At 38.9% G+C, this 19,763-nt stretch overlaps 1 protein-coding gene across 1 annotated transcript in view; it reads left to right on the top strand.

Annotated features, from left to right (window-relative positions):
* The window catches only part of LOC126198828 (kinesin-like protein KIF23), a 157,951-nt gene that overhangs the window by 67,161 nt on the left and 71,027 nt on the right, over nucleotides 1-19,763 (top strand). The window contains exon 11 of the mRNA XM_049935405.1: nucleotides 6,489-6,593. Coding sequence (XP_049791362.1) covers nucleotides 6,489-6,593 — 105 coding nt within the window. The remainder of the gene's footprint in view (nucleotides 1-6,488; nucleotides 6,594-19,763) is intronic.

The raw sequence follows: 19,763 nt of genomic DNA, 5'->3' as shown, positions 1-19,763 counted from the left end.
AAAGCATAGATGTTGGAGGAATTCAGATACTGCAAGCACCTTTATAATCAATATGAAATTGCCAGCTTAGCAGCAGAAATTGGCCACAATGTAGAGTGCCAGCTCACTACTGCCAACAGAAGCCCCTAGAAGATGTGTAGGCCCTAGTGAAAGGAAGGGTCGTATTCAGAAACTGCACATTCAGAATGAAAGTACGCATTTACTCGAGGAAGCAATTGTTATTGTAGAAGACTACATAAAGTGCATTTGTTGTTGTTGTGGTGGTGGTCTTCAGTCCTGAGACTGGTTTGATGCAGCTCTCCATGCTACTCTATCCTGTGCAAGCTTTTTCATCTCCCAGTACCTACTGCAGCCTACATCCTTCTGAATCTGCTTAGTGTATTCATCTCTTGGTCTCCCTGTACGATGTTTACCCTTCACGCTGCCCTCCAATACTAAATTGGTGATCCCTTGATGCCTCAGATATGTCCTACCAACCGGTCCCGTCTTCTGGTCAAGTTGTGCCACAAACTCCTCTTCTCCTGAATTCTATTCAATACCTCCTCATTAGTTATGTGATCTACCCATCTAATCTTCAGCATTCTTCTGTAGCACCAAATTTCAAGAGCTTCTATTCTCTTCTTGTCTAAACTATTTATCGTCTCTGTTTCACTTCCATACACTGCCACACTGAAAATCAGCAAGAAAATTACTTTCTGAAGGAAGGAATCTGAGAAAAGTTTGTTAAAACCTTATCATTGCTTCAAATGACTCCTCAGATTGTGTCTTCTGAATGGGACAATGAAACAACAATCTGTTGCATTAAATGTATGTTGTTCCTTCTCTCCCCCAAAGCTGTGAGCACTTCAGAAACCAGTTTTCTGCTTTGTACAGATGTCTAAATTAATGTGCACTGTAAAGGAATACTTACCGTATTTACTCGAATATAAGCCGCACTCGAATCTAAGCCGCACCTGTAAAATGAGACTCGGAAATCAAGGAAAAAAAAATTCCCGAATCTAAGCCGCACCTGAAATTTGAGACTCGAAATTCAAGGGGAGAGAAGAGGTTTAGGGTGCACCTCCAAATCGAAACAAAGTTGGTCCATTGTAATATGAGACAATTTAGGTCGAATGAATGACGATACAGCTACAGTAGTTTGGTTCGAGTCGTAAGCTGAGCAGTTAAGCTTTACCAGGTAGCCATTGCTATGCGTCAGGCGCTCCGTCCGTATTTATATGGGTACCCTTCCTTTTTCACATGCTTCGTCTGGTTTGAATCGATTGCTTATTTTGCTTTGATCTGATAAGTGCCGTTTTCTTTGTTATAGGTGTTTACGTCACTCTAAGCTGAAAATAGATTACTGTACTGTGTCATGCATTGTTTGTCGCATTCTGATAGTGCGTGTTTACGGACTGTCGCCGCTCGCGGCATAGCTTGCTTTTGTGCGCGCTACTGCCGCTAACAATAAAAAAAAAAAAAAAAAAGAGAGAGAGAGGAATCGTCTCATTAGCGAAACAATGGCAAGAGACTGCTATTTGTTCTTACTTACACTGCTGTTTCTTTGATAATGATCAACAAGAACCAAATAATAGACTGCGTATGATAGGACATGTTCTGAATGAGAGTTTAGCGAAAATTTTTCTCAGTTTGAAAATCTTTGCGGCCGCTTCTTTAGTACATCAAATTCTGCACAGAAATTAGTCATCTTAGATTTGAAAATCTAGTCAGTTGCCGTGCTTCATTTCTGACTGTATCACTTAATACGAATATAAACATGACACGGTACATATATTCTTCCACGTTTGCTGTTGTCCCACTCTAGTTTCGTAGTTTATTAGGCAGGCAAGATTTAAATGAGATAGCAGCAAACACAAAAGAAAACATGGCAAAATGTTTATATTCGTATTATTCTTATGGTGAAGAGAATACTGCATGTGATTCACAATTCATAAAAGTTCCTATTAGCAACCATCTCTTGTCACAGATAGGAAAAATTTCAGAACGTAGAGTTGGCCATATTGACAAACATCCCAAACAGTCTTGCCAGTCGGAGTTTCGTAGTACATTGAAATTCTGCTACATTTGAAGATGAACAATACGGAGTTTGTATTTACTTCTTTGGATAATGTATGAAAATGCAGTGGTCGAAACTCGGGGCGGAGAAAAAAAGCTCATCTTCCACCTTTTTTTTTAAAAAAAAAAATTATTTACTGACGCAGAGGTTTTGGCGCCAGTATTTATCTTTGTGCCTACAAACCATGCCTGTGTAGCGCTACATATATTCGACAGCAGAAGTTCATTGTGGCGGCACCTACCAACATTTTTCAGAACTCCCACTTGCTTTGCACTCGATTCTAAGCCGCAGGCAGTTTTTTGGATTACAAAAACCGGAAAAAAAGTGCGGCTTAGATTCGAGTAAATACGGTAAACGTTCTGGTAGTAAAAACCAAAATTGCTTTATTATTTAACAGGTGAGCAGTAGTAGTGTCTGGCTGTAACATGTTTTCCAAACATGTGATAATGCAGTGGAGAGGCTGCTGTTTCACCAAAATATTTTCCAAGCTTTTTTTACATATGTTTTCAGTCCTAATAAATTGTTCAAAATAAGTCATGGTCTCCTTCTGATTCTGAAATAGTTATTGGAATATGCTAGGTGCCATTTTTGGACACCGTATCACAGAGAACTTTGTCTGATGGTGTAGTTTGCTGTGTTTGGCTCAACACGCGAGGACTGAAGGCTTAAGAGTTCTGACTTGTGGCGACTTTGTGGTGAGGATATGAGTGGGGTGAAGTGCATAGAAAAGGTAGAGGGGGTGCCTTCTACACTTACCCTTCCAGCTGCCAGTTTTTCTGCTCCCTACCATAGTGGGAAATCAGCTGCTTGGAGTCTGTATTTGAACATGAAACACACTGCCTTCAGCATAATAGCAGACGTTTGTGGAAAGTTGTTTTTCTGCTAAATTGTGAAGGAATCTATACGCCTTCAGAAAATTAACATGGCTGAGAACTGCAGTTCCAGATATACATAGGACTCTTTGCCATGTCAGCAGTAGTAGAAGTAATGGTTCTAAGACTGAAACAAAATCTTCGGCTGCGAACACACATTGCACAGCCCAGTGGCTATAAGAGATGCCTGTTTCAGTGTTTCCTTCATCTCTATTGAGTGTTTTCTCTTAACATTTTCTCGGAAGCTTGGTAGTTTAGTAACAACTTAATTTTGCCATGATAATGAAGCCATCTTCAAACTCTTCATTTTTCACGCTTCAAGTTTGCCAATACTTTATCATATCAAATTGTGTGAAAGACATTTGGGGTAGAATTTTAATGTAGTGCATCAGTTACATTGTATATTTTTGTATTGCACAAGTATCAATACAAAAACCATCAACTATAACACTTAATCCTTTCCTCAACCTTTTTTAATGGAAGGCATTGCGAATGTGTGGTGTAATTAATTTTGTAATGACAGATAACAGTAGGAAAAATACACTCCTGGAAATGGAAAAAAGAACACATTGACACCGGTGTGTCAGACCCACCATACTTGCTCCGGACACTGCGAGAGGGCTGTACAAGCAATGATCACACGCACGGCACAGCGGACACACCAGGAACCGCGGTGTTGGCCGTCGAATGGCGCTAGCTGCGCAGCATTTGTGCACCGCCGCCGTCAGTGTCAGCCAGTTTGCCGTGGCATACGGAGCTCCATCGCAGTCTTTAACACTGGTAGCATGCCGCGACAGCGTGGACGTCAACCGTATGTGCAGTTGACGGACTTTGAGCGAGGGCGTATAGTGGGCATGCGGGAGGCCGGGTGGACGTACCGCCGAATTGCTCAACACGTGGGGCGTGAGGTCTCCACAGTACATCGATGTTGTTGCCAGTGGTCGGCGGTAGGTGCACGTGCCCGTCGACCTGGGACCGGACCGCAGCGACGCACGGATGCACGCCAAGACCGTAGGATCCTACACAGTGCCGTAGGGGACCACACCGCCACTTCCCAGCAAATTAGGGACACTGTTGCTCCTGGGGTATCGGCGAGGACCATTCGCAACCGTCTCCATGAAGCTGGGCTACGGTCCTGCACACCGTTAGGCCGTCTTCCGCTCACGCCCCAACATCGTGCAGCCCGCCTCCAGTGGTGTCGCGACAGGCGTGAATGGAGGGACGAATGGAGACGTGTCGTCTTCAACGATGAGAGTCGCTTCTGCCTTGGTGCCAATGATGGTCGTATGCGTGTTTGGCGCCGTGCAGGTGAGCGCCACAATCAGGACTGCATACGACCGAGGCACACAGGGCCAACACCCGGCATCATGGTGTGGGGAGCGATCTCCTACACTGGCCGTACACCACTGGTGATGGTCGAGGGGACACTGAATAGTGCACGGTACATCCAAACCGTCATCGAACCCATCGTTCTACCATTCCTAGACCGGCAAGGGAACTTGCTGTTCCAACAGGACAATGCACGTCCGCATGTATCCCGTGCCACCCAACGTGCTCTAGAAGGTGTCAGTCAACTACCCTGGCCAGCAAGATCTCCGGATCTGTCCCCCATTGAGCATGTTTGGGACTGGATGAAGCGTCGTCTCACGCGGTCTGCACGTCCAGCACGAACGCTGATCCAACTGAGGCGCCAGGTGGAAATGGCATGGCAAGCCGTTCCACAGGACTACATCCAGCATCTCTACGATCGTCTGCATGGGAGAATAGCAGCCTGCATTGCTGCGAAAGGTGGATATACACTGTACTAGTGCCGACATTGTGCATGCTCTGTTGCCTGTGTCTATGTGCCTGTGGTTCTGTCAGTGTGATCATGTGATGTATCTGACCCCAGGAATGTGTCAATAAAGTTTCCCCTTCCTGGAACAATGTATTCACGGTGTTCTTATTTCAATTTCCAGGAGTGTATTTCCCACCTTTCGAACACAGGAGGGGGTTGGACACACAGGGTTATTTATAAGTATCACCAGGTTTCAGAGTATTGCACAAAAACAACCATACAGTAAAAAAACACACCTGTGAATAGAGAATTCTCAAAGTTAACCCATGTTACAGGCAGTAAATATGGCAAACACGAACATGTGTGCACAAATCCTTGTATTGACCAGGAAGGTATGACAGTAGCTCATATTCCAAATCTGTTCATTGGGTTTGCCAATCTGCAGGCACGAACTAATTCCATCTGACAGTACAGAGAGGAGTGGAGCAGTGTGTTAACAATGAAATATCAATATAGCACAATCTATAAGCGCAAGTTGATATTACAAGAATTCTGCTAATCTTTAGCAGGCTGCTTCTTGCTAACGGGGCATAGATACATAGCAATAACATGCAACAAATTCCCACTGGTAGCCTAATAATCTATCATAGAAAACATACATCCCAATGCTAGTGAAAGAGTTTAAGCTTCAAAAATGTGGAAAACAACTTACAGTCTGCTGTGTTTGCTATTTGCTTTCAGCTACCAGTTGCAACTTCAGACATGTGGCATAATGTGATTCATGACACAGCCCGTTGTCTAAGTAAGGTTGGAATTTGGTTCAGTTGATGAAGCCAATGAACATGATTCCATAAAAGATATGTTTCATGTGCAGTATAATGTAAATTCTTCCCTCCATCACATGTGAACTCAGTGGTGATGATACTGATATTTCACCCATCCTGTACTATAATTGGTTGATGTATGCAAACAAACAGGTGCCATTTTACCGGATTAATTTGTTGGAAAGAGCATGTTTTCATCTGATGGCACTTCTAAGGCATTAATTTTATATTAAGCAAAGAAACAATCCGTTCAAGGTTACACAGTAACCTTGCCGTGAGGAAAAAAAGATACATTTTCAACATTGAATAAGTTTGTTACCAATATGAGTAAACTACGGCTTTCATATGTTAAACATTTTCCATGAGAATTAGAGAAATATCAAATTTCATGAGATTTCATAAAAACCGTTACGAAAATCAATGATGTCTTGTTTTTTACATTGTTTACAAAAAATTCCTTGTCCTTAAAAGTAACAAGGCTACACCTTTTACCACTCTAAGATCAAAACCTCCTACAGTCTTAGTGCCAGAAAATGGTGGTTTACATCACCTTCTATCCATTAGTAGTACACTAGTTTTTGTGGATGAATTTGTTACAGAAGGAACTATAATGTCTAAAAGTTTGCACCACTCCAAATAGGTTTATGTATTTGGACCAGCCCATAGACTTGCTCCATGCTGTCATAAACGACCAGTGTGACCAATAACTATGCACTTCAGGTGTCTATTCAAGCTGCCGATGTAAAGTGCAGACACTGAATAGTAGATTGGCATATAAATGAGATGTTAATTGTTGTGCAGTTCTCTAAATTAAATACTTCATAGTACAAAACGAGCTTGCTCAGCCCATCCCTCCACTCTGCCGAAAGTATTTATGCTTTACTTTTTCAAGTATAGAAATAGCAGTGGGTTTAAATTACTGTTCTTTCATATTGTTCATTTGAGGAAATGTTTTTCAGATGTCTGTGTTAGAAACAAAATTAACGACTATGGAGTCTCACATGGCAACCATGCAGAAAAATCTGGATGAAAAGGAACTGACAATTAACATGTTAAAACAAGAGGTAAGCATTTATTCTAATTATTTTGAAGCATGTTTCCTCTGTTTCTGTATTATTCTTGCTGGAAATTTTCCAGAGACTAAAATTAGGTAAAAACAAATGGTTTGTGAAAACTGTATCATCGTGAATGAATCTTTGTCCATTTATGGCCTACAGTGCAGATACATATGGCATTCTTGGCCTCCCACAAATTTGTTAAACAATGCAAAATGTTCCCCTTAGCTTGGGACGTTGGGATTTTGATGAGTTTTGAAACTGGCAGATAGAATAAGGAAAGGTGATGCAATTGACATTGAGCTGCAAGTTGACATTCTTCTCCTATTTTCAAAAAAATTACAAGCCAGATTTACCTCTAGTTGATGCAGCTGTAGGAAGCATTGATGCACAGTAAGTTATGAAAGGTCTTGAAAAATTTAATCCATTTTTCCAGTGGCTATATTTTAAAGTTCTTTGTTCACCTATTCATTTGTTTTAGATGACTGAAGAATGCTATGCTCCATTGGGCAGTTGACCCAATTAACAGATAGCAAGGTTCGGGAAAGATTTCCCAGAATGTTTATATACTGGAGCAATAGCATCCAGAGCTCCTTAAAACTTTGCAATGTTAGGTGTTGACACTTAAGATGGACTTCATTGACTAAACCATCTGAATAGATATTGTTCCGGTCTACAGATGTGTAAAAACCCCTGTGGACAGTAGCTGCAAATGGTATAAAGTCCATGACTATGTCTTCAAAATATAATTACTTATGACACAAGGGCTGGCCCTGGAGTGAAAAAAAAATTGGAAAATTGTTTTGGAGAATTAGACAGTATTGCAAATGCTCTGTATACCACCGATGTCAAATTTATGAAGGGCACCATTGTTCCCTACTGAAAGCTTTTCTTGAATTTGGCACAAAAAGTATTGTTTGTGCTATTTCCAACAGAATCTGTCTCAAAATCCTCCAGAATAGAGCATCCCAATATGTACTCTATAGAATTTTCCAAATGCAGTTGAGCATATTACAGTGGGCTGATGAATTATTTATGCCTTATGCTGCAAAATTTTTGGAGGATCCATCATTTGCTGAAAAGACACTGCAATTACTAGATGTTCAGCCATTAGAGGTATTGTAGTATGTAAAATAAGATGTTGATCTGTACGCTTTTAGTTTTGAAGATGTGCCAGATGCTGTTAGGGCAGAAGCAATACAATATTCATATATGTCAGCTACTAGCCGATTTACACTTCATTAGTTTATTTCCAGAGGACAGTCATTCTGGCCTGGACGTCTTCTAGAACTGTTAGAATTTTCTGTTGATACATTGCATTTGGGTTATATTGTTGCTGCTGAAATGAAAGTTGAACTATATGGTATATCTCAAAACAGTGTGTGGAGACAGAGATCCTCAAATTTGTTCCTGTCTGATTCTCAGTTCTATCAGCAGAGAATTGCGGTAATCGGCTGTAGATCATGATAAAGTTAGCTGCCCAATGAAGACATTGCCAGCTTAGGAGAACCTCAAAGAACTTAATATAAAATCACTGTAATTTGAAAAATATTACACTAATTTCCATGTGGACTTCATTGTGGCAGTTTCGAACCATCAAAATTTTACGTAATTACTGTTAAAGCAAGTTCATAGCGGGCAAGAAAATTCTCCCTACTAGCTCAACTACTTCAGTTGTTGATGGTTTAATTTGTCTCGTACTATTCAAGAATGGAGTTTTTAATTTGCCTTCACCTCTCTTTGCATTTTCAGATCAAATTGCAGTGCAAAAAATAAAATATTGTGATAATGGAGACTGTGAGATTGGTTTGAAGTTTCGGATGAACTAACCCTTCAAGAATTTCTTAATTACTTTAGAGAGAACCTTTCTCTTTTGCGGAAACTTCATATTATACTGATTTTTCTGTATGCCAGAAATAAAAGTTTTATAGTGAATCTCTCTCCTTATCTGAGAAATTATTAAAAAGGTATCAAATAAGTTGGAATCCCACGTCGACCTTTGCTTTTAGTTATGCTACTGTGATGAGGATAATGACATTGAGACCAAATGTTAGATACTCTCTCATGATCAAGTCAAGTCAGTGTCACGCTTGATGTTACTACTGTTTATTTCTCCTTGTTGTGTTAAGAAGCTAATGAAATTTTTGTTCAAGGATAATTCTTATAAAGAGGAACGGGTTGCTGCTGTTGTAGCAGCTGTTGTTAATCATTACAGAATTTTATTTACCTTCTTAGTGTGTGGCTTGAGAATATTGGTTTTTGTGAACATACATACGTGTGTGTGTGTGTGTGTGTGTGTGTGTGTGTGTGTGTGTGTGTGTGTGTGTGTGTGTGTGTGTGTGCGTGTGCGCGCGCGCGCGTTGGGTGGGGGAGGGGGAGGATTTTTAGTTTATTGCCTCCATACGAACAATAGAATGGAAAGAATGTATTGTAACTCGCCACATAGAAATAATGAAAAAGAATACTAGAAATATTTAAGCTTTTGGATGAAGTTCTTGTTCACAGGTAGAAAATGCACACATTCAAGCAAACACAACTTGTTCACACAGCCATTGCTTCCAGGTGCTAAGGCCCAAATGGTATAAAATGCCTTGAGATCTGTCTTCAAAAAAATATAATTAAATAAATAGTACTTTGTATTGTAAACAGATGCAGTGTTTTCTCAAATTAAATGACACTGGTACCAAAATAGTTTTTGTGAAACACCACAGGAAGTTTCAGAGCTAGTGGTGCACTGCATAGTGACGTAAACGCCACCCTTATCCTCATCAGTGCAGCAGAAAATACCCTCATTTTGAGCTGCACTTAAAAATCATAACGGATGTGGCTCATCATTGGTGGGTGAAGTACAAAGTTGACCCATTTCCCATGGATTTACGGAGAATAGTACTTATTTGTAGTAACTTGTGTGGGATTAAATTTAGTCTGTTGATTACTTAAAATTACTGTTACCCTGCACACGCTGACAGCAGTGAGAATTCACAAATATTCAGAGTTGAACAGGGCAACTGGGGCCACTAACACTTTTACATGCTGTACTGCAACTCCTGTTAGCTGTACATCAGGCTTTCCATATCACATGAATTTCATCTAAAGTTTTTCTTTTATATGTATTTTTCCCATTCAATGAAACTACAGAGTATCGAATGTGATTTAAATGACTTAAATTTAGCAAAGACCCATCTGCATAGTCAATCCACTGATTTGGAGCAGACATTCTAAACAGAATCATTTCCACCACAAGTGATACATACAAAGTGTGAACTGTAAGTATTGACCACTGCGGAAAATCTTCTCCTGCAGCATCCTTCTACATCTGTCACTGTTGTTCGACAAACACATTAGGGCATGGCTGTCTAGAATAGAGATAGCCGTAATAGGGACTAGACACAGGTGGGCTGTGAATGATGACGTCAGAGGAGTCTCACTACAGAGAAGCCCTTATAATGTGGAAAACAAGAATACACATTTAGAACAAAAAGACATAAATAACTATTACATACATACACACATAATGAACATACACCCTGTCTTTTTCATTTGTTATATCATAGGCGCACTGACTGGCTGGATACAGTCACATATCTATATGAAAACTGACTTAGAAGTAAAAACTGGAAGTACAAAATGGAAATTTTATTTTACTATCATAAGTATATTCTTCATAATAGTTTTATCTTATGATTCTGAGTCGTCGTCTCTAGATTCCTTGTCACTACTCTCTTGTAGAGAAAATCATCCTCTGTGCCATAAAGTGTGTTAGAAACAGCATTTTTTAAATGTGTGATAGACAGTTTCATTCTGGATATATTTCCACAGAGTTGAGACAAACTCGCATGCTCTACAGGTTCTGTAGGCATTAATTGCCTATCATGCTTCATTAGCCATTGTGTGTACACATTTTTAAGTTTGTTCTTAAAGTGGTTTGTTTAAACAAACATCTAATGGCCGTAGAATCGATGTCATCAATCCTGGAATTACAGCAAAGTCCGTTCTACCCTCTACTAACTTTCTGTTTATGTCCAGAGAAGTATGTATGAATCTAGTACAAGCACAATACCATGTCCTCTGAACCAGCCACTTTTGTTAGCATGTACAATAACACTTTTTGAAAATACCTTGGGCTTGGGTAACATCTTTCATTTAAAAACAATGAAAGATGGCAGTTCATTGCCATTGGTGGCACAAGCAAGCATGACAGACATGCACTGCTTTCCACCATCTGTGGACAGTATCTTGATGTCTTTGTTCCCCTTTGCTTTACAACATTATTTGTTGGCATATCAAAATACACAGGAGTTTCATTGGGATTATGTAACTGACCAAGAAGATCATCATTGTCGAATGTTTCATATGGGCAACCCAACTGTGGCTTCCTCTGAAATTCATGATTTTTTTTCTGTCTAGTAACTTTGTTTGCTTTAACTTAGATGATTTCTGCACTCATGCGTAAGCACTTCGGTCACTTCTCCCTAACCAAATCATTCAGTACACCTTCTAGCATACGGTAGCAGCCACATTTTGGCCCAGAAACGTTTTTCTATTGCTGGAACGAGCTGAAAGTGGTTCCTTTTGCTGCCTTCACTGTCTCGCATTACTCTTGTTGATCCTGTGTCGCTGACCTGCAGCATGATTTGATGATTTCGTGACAAGAGAAATCACTTCTGTTTCCAACTTCGTGGTGTAGTGAACATACTTCATATGGTAGACTAAAACGTATTATTTCACAAAAGTACTAAAGTGGACTGAAACAAAGGGTGAAATCCAAATGCTGTCTGTAAACGTAAGGAGCACTGCTCTCATTTGCGTAGGGGCCAGTGGAAGAAACAAAAATGAAGTTATGGGAGGGGGTTTCAGTGCAGCAGGAAAGTTTCAGCCATTGCATGCTGAGTGGATAGCATATGATTCATATCAATCATAGATGTAGAAATCTCTCGTGGAAATAACGGGTTTATAAAAGTTTGTATATAAAAATGCTGATGTTCAAATGTGGATCTTATTTGTGTTCATGAATATGAAATTAAGGAGTGAAACCCTTTTTGTTAAATCATGAATACAGGCAGCATTGAGAAATGGCTCGATGTACATTGATTTGTGCTGAGAGCTTTTGAACGAAGCTGGAGCTGTCAAAATGTAAAATTGTATTTATCATGCTTGCCAACTTCTGCAAGTTCCATAAAGTCCATTTTGATGAGAATAGAGATTTATTACTATGAATATTTGAAAAACTGCTAAATTCAAAGATGAACAAAAATAAATTTATATTTTCCCGTGATAAAAATAATTAACATTCAATACTAAAAAAAAAAAGCTGATGTGGCAAAATAAGTACTTAAAGTGGCTTCTAGTGGCATTATTCAGAACTTCCTTAGGTTTTGCTCCTGAATCTAAGCCACAGACACTTTCTTGGACACAACTTACATGTGGATAAATATGGTAAGCAAACTGAATAACAACTTTATGTTCTTCTCTATGCCCCTCCTTTCTGAATTAGCAGAAATCTTATCACTTCGGGCTGTCAGTGTTGCATCATTTGTTGCCAACCTTTAAACTCATCAGTCCGGCTGTGAAATAACTGCTTCATACCATTGTTGATCTTAAGTGTTTTATTTATTCTGCCATGTTTTGAGTCTTCACAGTGAACATATCTTAGAATTAGTCTCCTATTGAAATACATTGAACTATCTCATTGTCAGTCATTTCCCGTTTCAACAACATTCACATTCAGGTGAACTCCAGTTTAAACTTAAACATGGTACACATTCAGTAAACAAGGTATAGGGGATGCATGAGAGAAATTTGCTGCCTGCTTGCACTACCCTCCCCACATTCAGCCATGTGCAACTGCACGCCACCTAACCTTCAGAAATTATCGAATTAATTTTGCATGTGACCTCAACCACCAAAGCTTCATCTGCAAATATACTGCTATTACTATACTGCTACTACTTCTTCTCCACTACTACTACTCGTTGACCTCATCAATCAAAGCTTTATCTGCAAATGTAAGCTAACCCTGTATCGGGAAAAAGCATCGTCTTATCAGGTAAATATGGTAAATCTCCATTTTTATATGTACAAATGAAAAAATACAGGTACAAAAATCATAGAAGTACTTTCTTATTTTTTTCATTTGATATGGTTACATGGTATAATTGTGTAGTGATACTGTTCAGTGTTTTAAATTATAATTTTATACAAAACCTGTAAATTATATCCTGGAAGGAAAACATCAGTATTGAATATTTTGTGGTACTGTGTTCTTACTACAGGACTATGTAACTGCAACACCAAAATATTAATTTTGGATTAACATTTTTATTTGTATTACCATCTTGAATAAAAAATGCTTACATTATCCCTTTTGATTGTAATTTGCTTTAAGGTGTTTTGTCTTCAAATGCTTCACTTCAAAATTGTGATGCTGATGTCTTAAGGCATGCTGTTGATATGTATTTTTCTGTTAAGATTGTCACATTCTTAAATACTCTAATTTTTGAAGTGTGTCGTACGAATATGAAAAAGACGCTGTTTTGACAGAAAAACTGCAAAATGTACAAATCATTGACCACCTGCAAGTGCACATGGTTGTTTGGTAAGATTGCTGGAGCAATTTCATGATTTCAATGGCTACTCAGATCTTGTTGTCATACTTGATTTACTCTTAGGATAATGTTCTCATTCCTGAACTTTAAATGCTTAGTTTTACCAAAACAATTGAAATCTTAGTGTTTGTGAACAGCAAAGTGGAATGGTACAGTTTTTCTCTCTTGCACTTTCAAACTTGCTAACATGTGTACATTAACATATTTGTTTGAAGTGTGAATAAATATAAAAGTTTTTATATAATAATAGATTATGCATCACATTCAGTGTGTGTGTGTGTGTGTGTGTGTGTGTGTGTGTAAATTACATATTACATATACAGATATTTTCTTTGTATAGCCTTCAGTTTACTGCGTACGTAGGAAAGAAAATACTTGAAAATGTTCAGAACAGTACACAGTAGCAACCTTGATGTATGATGTTGTAAACTTAGATACTTACCTTATAGGAGCAAGCGAAATGTCAGTTTAAATGAAATCACTGACAAAAATAAACAAATTTACATGGCAGCAAAGCAATGCCACATGCTGAAAATCAGTATTTGGTGAAGCCCCCACTTTGATTCAAAAGCATATTATGCAGGACCTCTTTCACACCATGTGGCAGAAGAACACAGTTTGATTTTTGAGTTCCTGCTTGTTACAGTTTTGAATGTGTTCCTGAGAAATTGCTTTGCAGGTAGCTATTGTTGGAGTTAAATGCCTGTCACCACAACTTTACAAGTATTAATGCTTTGTTGTAATGAGAGATTTTGATGTGGTATCAAGGTTGTTTTGGATGAACTGTAGAAGATGAAAACCAAGAAGGGGGAAGATGGTAGCCTATCATCACGTCTAAGAGGCTATCAGTGTTTCAAATGCATCTTGGAGAGCTAATTTAATTTAAAAGACTTATTCAAAGTGAAAGAAGTGGAGGCAAAATTTATCATAGTTTTAGCAGATACTCAACAAGGACCAGAAGTAATCCAAATGAAAAAATTGAAACATTACATCTGCATATTAGCAATCTCAGAAAAGAGAACTCCATATGCAAAATTGGCTAATTATAATTATTTTATAAATAGCCATTTATGATACATGCTTTGAAAAATCAGTTACAAAGGAAGAAATAATGCTATGTGCTTCGTGTCTGGAGATTTGACACAGTAGAAATTTTTGTGTATTATAATCGTCTCTGTGTCTTCTTTGTAGTGCTTTTGTTTTTAATTTTCTGCTAACAGAGCAGTAAAGAATGGTCACTCATTTACCAATATATGAAAGTGTTAATCTGTTACCAAGTGTTAAGATTAAACATGGGGGGAGAGAGAGAGAGAGTGTGTGTGTGTCCGGTACCAAAAATATCAAAGTTCTTGACCAATGTACTTCAAATTTTTACATGATACTTCAGTAAACATTCAGACAACTGTAAGCTACATTTTTTAAATAGTGTACAGAATCCTCTTAAAACAGTGCAAGAAAGAAAATGCTCTGCTGTGCTTCGAAAATGTGTGGTTTCATTTTCTTTCTTGCAGGCTGTTTTAACAGAAAACAGTTTTATTTATGGTTAGCTTTGTTTTCCTGCCATTCACAAATTAAAACTGTGCGAAATACTGTCATTGAAGCTACTACTCTAACAGATCCAATGGCAACTCAGAAAAATTAATTTTTGGTGATGAAAACTAGTAAAATAAAATTACTGTCACATGCAGGTAAAAATTGATCTAGAGAAATTTGAAATTTTAACCTAGGAATCTCGGGGAATCTCTTGATAAAACTGTCACATCCCTTGGTGTGCTCTGTCTAAAGTTGTAGTAGAGTTAAATTTTGAATGTTACAAAAGCAGTGGACAGAGCAAGTAAGGCACCCAAAATTAAGTCTACAGTGCTCAGAAAAAATGACAGTTGAAGAAATTTGTCAGTATCTTCACGGGATGATTCAGGGTGGAGAGTTTTGGTCCCCAGACAATGCATATATCCGTCACAGTAGACTGCAGTCAGACAATTATTGTCAAAACAAATAATACCTTCTATGTAAATAACTGGAGCTATTTAATGGAAGTAAGTTTTGTTTAGAGCTGTCCACGAGCTTGATTTCTTGTTTTTGTTTGTCATTAAGAATTGACTTAGTTGCTGTATCTGCTGGTGTCTTCATGTTATAGGTAGCATTTTGTTAGACTTAGTGATCTGACGAGATGTTGGGTAATTACTCGCACACTTTGTGGTGAATCCAGTGGACGAAGCAGCAGACCGTTGAGTTGTTGTTATTGTATCAGGCTAATAACTGCTTGTGGAATATATGAAGCAAGCAGTACAAGAACAGCAATAAAAAGCAAGGTGCTCTACGGAGAACTACTGCTACATTTGGTAGAATACTGACGAAGACTGCATAGAAAAGAGAATATCATAGCTTACTTTGAAATGTGAAACAAATACTCAAGGCTCTGGAATGAATCTCCCATTGACAAAAATACTATGATCAACAGTATGCCTGGTTGTAATTGCTTTCCTGAAATTTCTCTCTTGCTGCTGCTGCTGCTGCTGCTGCTGTCTTCAGTCCAGAGACTGGTTTGATGCAGCTCTCCAGGCCACTCTATCCTGTGCAAGCTTCATCATCTCCCGGTACCTACTGCAATCTACATCCTTCTGAATCTGCTTAGTGTATTCATCTCTTGGTCTCCCTCTAAGATTTTTACCCTCCACACTGCCCTCTGATACTAAATTGGTGATCCCTTGATGCGTCAGAACATGTCCTACCAACTGATCCATTCTTCTAGTCAAGTTGTGCCACAAATTTCCCTTCTCCCCAATTCTATTGAGTACCTCCCCATTAGTTATGTGATCTACCCTCCTAATCTTCAGCATTCTTCTATAGTACCACATTTTGAAAGCTTCTATTCTTTTCTTGTCTAAACTTTTTATCGGCCATGTTTCACTTCCACATGCGGCCACACTCCATACAAGTACTTTGACAAAAGACTTCCTAACACTAAAATCTATACTCCATGTTAACAAATTTCTCTCCCTCAGAAACGCTTTCCTTGCCAGAGCCAGTCTACATTTTATATCCTCTCTACTTCGATCATCATCAGTTATTTTGCTTCCCAGATAGCAAAACTTGTCTACTACCATAAGTATCTCATTTCCTAAACTAATTCCCTCAACATCACCTGATTTAATTCTACTACATTCCATTATCCTCGTTTTGCTTTTGTTGATGTTCATCTTATATCCACATTTCAAGACAATGTCAATTCTGTTCAACTGATCTTCCAGATCCTTTGCTGTCTCTGGCAGAATTACAATGTCATCAGCAAACCTCACAGTTTTTATTTCTTCTCTATGGATTTTAATTCCTACTCCAAACTTTTCTTTTGTTTCCTTTACTGCTTGCCCAATATACAGATCGAATAACATTGGGAATAGGCTACAGCCCTGTCTCACTCCCTTCCCAACCATCGCTTCCCTTTCATGCCCCTCGACTCTTAAAACTGCCATCTGGTTTCTGCTCCCTGTATTTCACTCCTGTGACAATCAGAATTTGAAAGAGAGTATTCCAGCCGACATTGTCAAAAGCTTTTCTCTAAGTCTACAAATGCTAGAAACGTAGGTTTGTCTTTCCTTAATGTATCTTCTAAGATCAGTCGTAGGATCAGTAGTGCCTTGCGTGTTCCAACATTTCGGCAGAGTCCAAACTGATCTTCCCCAAGGTCAGCTTTACCAGTTTTTCCAGTAGTCTCTAAAGAATTTTAGTATTTTGCAGCTGTGACTTATTAAACTGACAGTTTGGTAATTTTCACATCTGTCAACACCTGCTTTCTTTGGGATTGGAATTATTATATTCTTTTTGAAGTCTGAAGGTATTTCGCCTGTCCTGTACATCTTGCTCAACAGATGGAAGAGTTTTGTCATGGCTGGCTCTCCCAAGGCTATCAGTAGCTCTAATGGAATGTTGTCTACTCCCGGGGCTGTGTTTCGACTTCGATCTTTCAGTGCTCTATTACACGCTTCACGCAGTATCATATCTCCCATTTGATCTTCATCTACATCGTCTTCCATTTCCATAATAGTGTCCTCAAGTAATTGGCCTTGTATAGACCCTCTATGTACTCCTTCCACCTTTCTGCCTTCCCTTCTTTGCTTAGAACTGGGTTGCCATCTGAGCTCTTGATATTCATACAAGTGGTACTCTTTTCTCCACAGGTCTCTTTGATTTACCTGTAGGCAGTGTCTATCTACTTCCTAGTGATACATGCCTCTACATCCTTACATTTATCCTCTAGCCATCTTTGCTTAGCCATTTTGCACTTCCTGTCGATCTCATTTTCGCATGCTTCATTAACTGCATTTTTACATTTTCTCCTTTCATCAATTAAATTCAATATTTCTTCAGTTACCGAAGGATTTCTACGAGTCCTCGTCTTCTTACATACTTGATCCTCTGCTGCTTTCACTATTTCATCTCTCAAAACTACCCATTCTTCTTCTACTGTATTTCTTTCCCCCGTTCTTGGAAATCATTCCTAATGCTCTCACTGACACTCCCTACAAGCTCTGGTTCTTTCAGTTTACCCAGCTCCCATCGCCTTAAATTCCCACCTTTTTGCAGTATCTTTGGTTTCAATCTACAGTTCATAACCAATAGATTGTGGTCAAAGTGCACATCTGCCCCTGGAAATGTCTTACAATTTAAAACCTGGTTCCTAAATCTGTGTCTTACCATTATATAATCTATCTGAAATCTTCCAGTATCTCCAGGCCTCTTCCACGTATACAACCTTCTTTACTGATTCTTGAACCAAGTATCAGTTATGATTAAGTTATGCTGTGTGCAAAATTCTACCAGGTGGCATCCTCTTTCATTCCTTACCCCCATTCCATATTCACCTACTACTTGGCCTTCTCTTTCTGTCCCTACTATTGAATTCCAGTCACACAGGACTATTAATTTTCGTCTCCCTTTACTATCTGAATAATTTTATCTCATCATACATTTCATCAATCTCTTCATCTGTGGAGCTGGTTGGCATACAAACTTGTACTACTGTGGTAGGTGTGGTATTTGTGTCTATCTTGGCTACAATAATGCGTTCACTATGCTGTTCTTAGTAGCTTACCCACACTCCTATCTTTTTTATTCATTATTAAACCTACTCCTGCATTACCCTTATTTGATTTTGTATTTATAACCCTGTATTCACCTGACCAGAAGTCTTGTTCCTCCTGTGACCAAACTTCACAAATTCCCACTATATCTAACTTTAACCTATTCATTTCCCTTTTTAAATTTTCTAACCTACCTGCCCGATTGAGGGACCTGACATTCCATGCTCCAGTCCGTAGAACATCATTTTTCTTTCTCCTGATAACAATGTCCTCCTGAGTAGTCCCTGACTGGAGACCTGAGTAGGGGACTGTTTTACCTCTTGAATATTTTACCCAACAGGTTGCCATAATCTTTTAACCATACAGTAAAGCTGCATGCCCTGGGGGAAAAATTACAGCTGTAATTTCCCCTTGGTTTCAGCCATTTGCAGTTCCAGCACAGCAAGGCTGTTTTGGTTAATGTTACAAGGCCAGATCAGTCAATCAACCAGACTGTTGCCCCTGCAGCTACTTAAAAGGCTGCTGTCCCTCTTCAGGAACTACACATTTGTCTGGCCTCTCAAAAGATACCCCTCCGTAGTGGTTGCACCTATGGTACAGCTATCTGTATCGCTGAGGCTCACAAGCCTACCCACCAACAGCAAGGTCCATGGTTCATGGGGTGTGGGGGATATCCAAGTGAAATTATGGAAACTAAAACGGTCTTCCACATTCAGTTCCCATTTGTAGCAAGTGTTATCCACTAGATTTTCTGTGGTATGTTTTTCCTCATCACAGACAACTGTATGCAAACCAACAAATAGATTTCATACAAATACTAATTCGATTTTATTACCCATTACCAACTAACTGCTGTACAAACTCTCCATCAAAATAATATTGTTCTTTTAAAACCAATTAAGAAATTCTTTGATAAATGCAACCTGATTCTGTAAAACCATGAAATGCACTTGAGAGATGCTTAAGACCTTCAGGTCGCCAGTCATAATAAATAAAAAAGAATGAACAATGATGTCATCCATTTTGTTTGTGTGAAGCTTTGAGAATTAATATTGCAGCAGCACATATTACAGTTTCCTCATCTCTAGGCATGTCATGGCACACAATGCGAAAACAATACAACAAATAGCATTGCAGACAATGTGAATACACAGGGAAACTTTTGCTGTCAGACAGAAATAGAGACAAGGAAGAAAGTTGGAAACATGCAAAACACTGTAGGAAGTAATGTTTCCAACAGAAATATATTTCTAGTGGCAGTGTGGACACCACTTCACACTGCTTTTTGCTGTGTGATGTCACTAATGGGCTTTCGACTATCAACTCCTGTGAGCACTCGCGAACGACCCCTGTATAAACTTCAGTTATTCATTTCCTTTGTAGCGTGTGTGATGGATGAGTGCAGTATGCTATTTCAAAGCAACAGTGCATTGAAAGTACCATATCACAAATACATCACACACCTGTCATTAAATGACATGACGGTTAATAAA

Source organism: Schistocerca nitens, chromosome 1, assembly GCF_023898315.1.
Source record: "Schistocerca nitens isolate TAMUIC-IGC-003100 chromosome 1, iqSchNite1.1, whole genome shotgun sequence".
NCBI lineage: Eukaryota > Metazoa > Arthropoda > Insecta > Orthoptera > Acrididae > Schistocerca > Schistocerca nitens.
The sequence above is the reverse complement of the archived record's forward strand: the minus strand, read 5'-3'. Positions and strand labels throughout refer to the sequence as shown.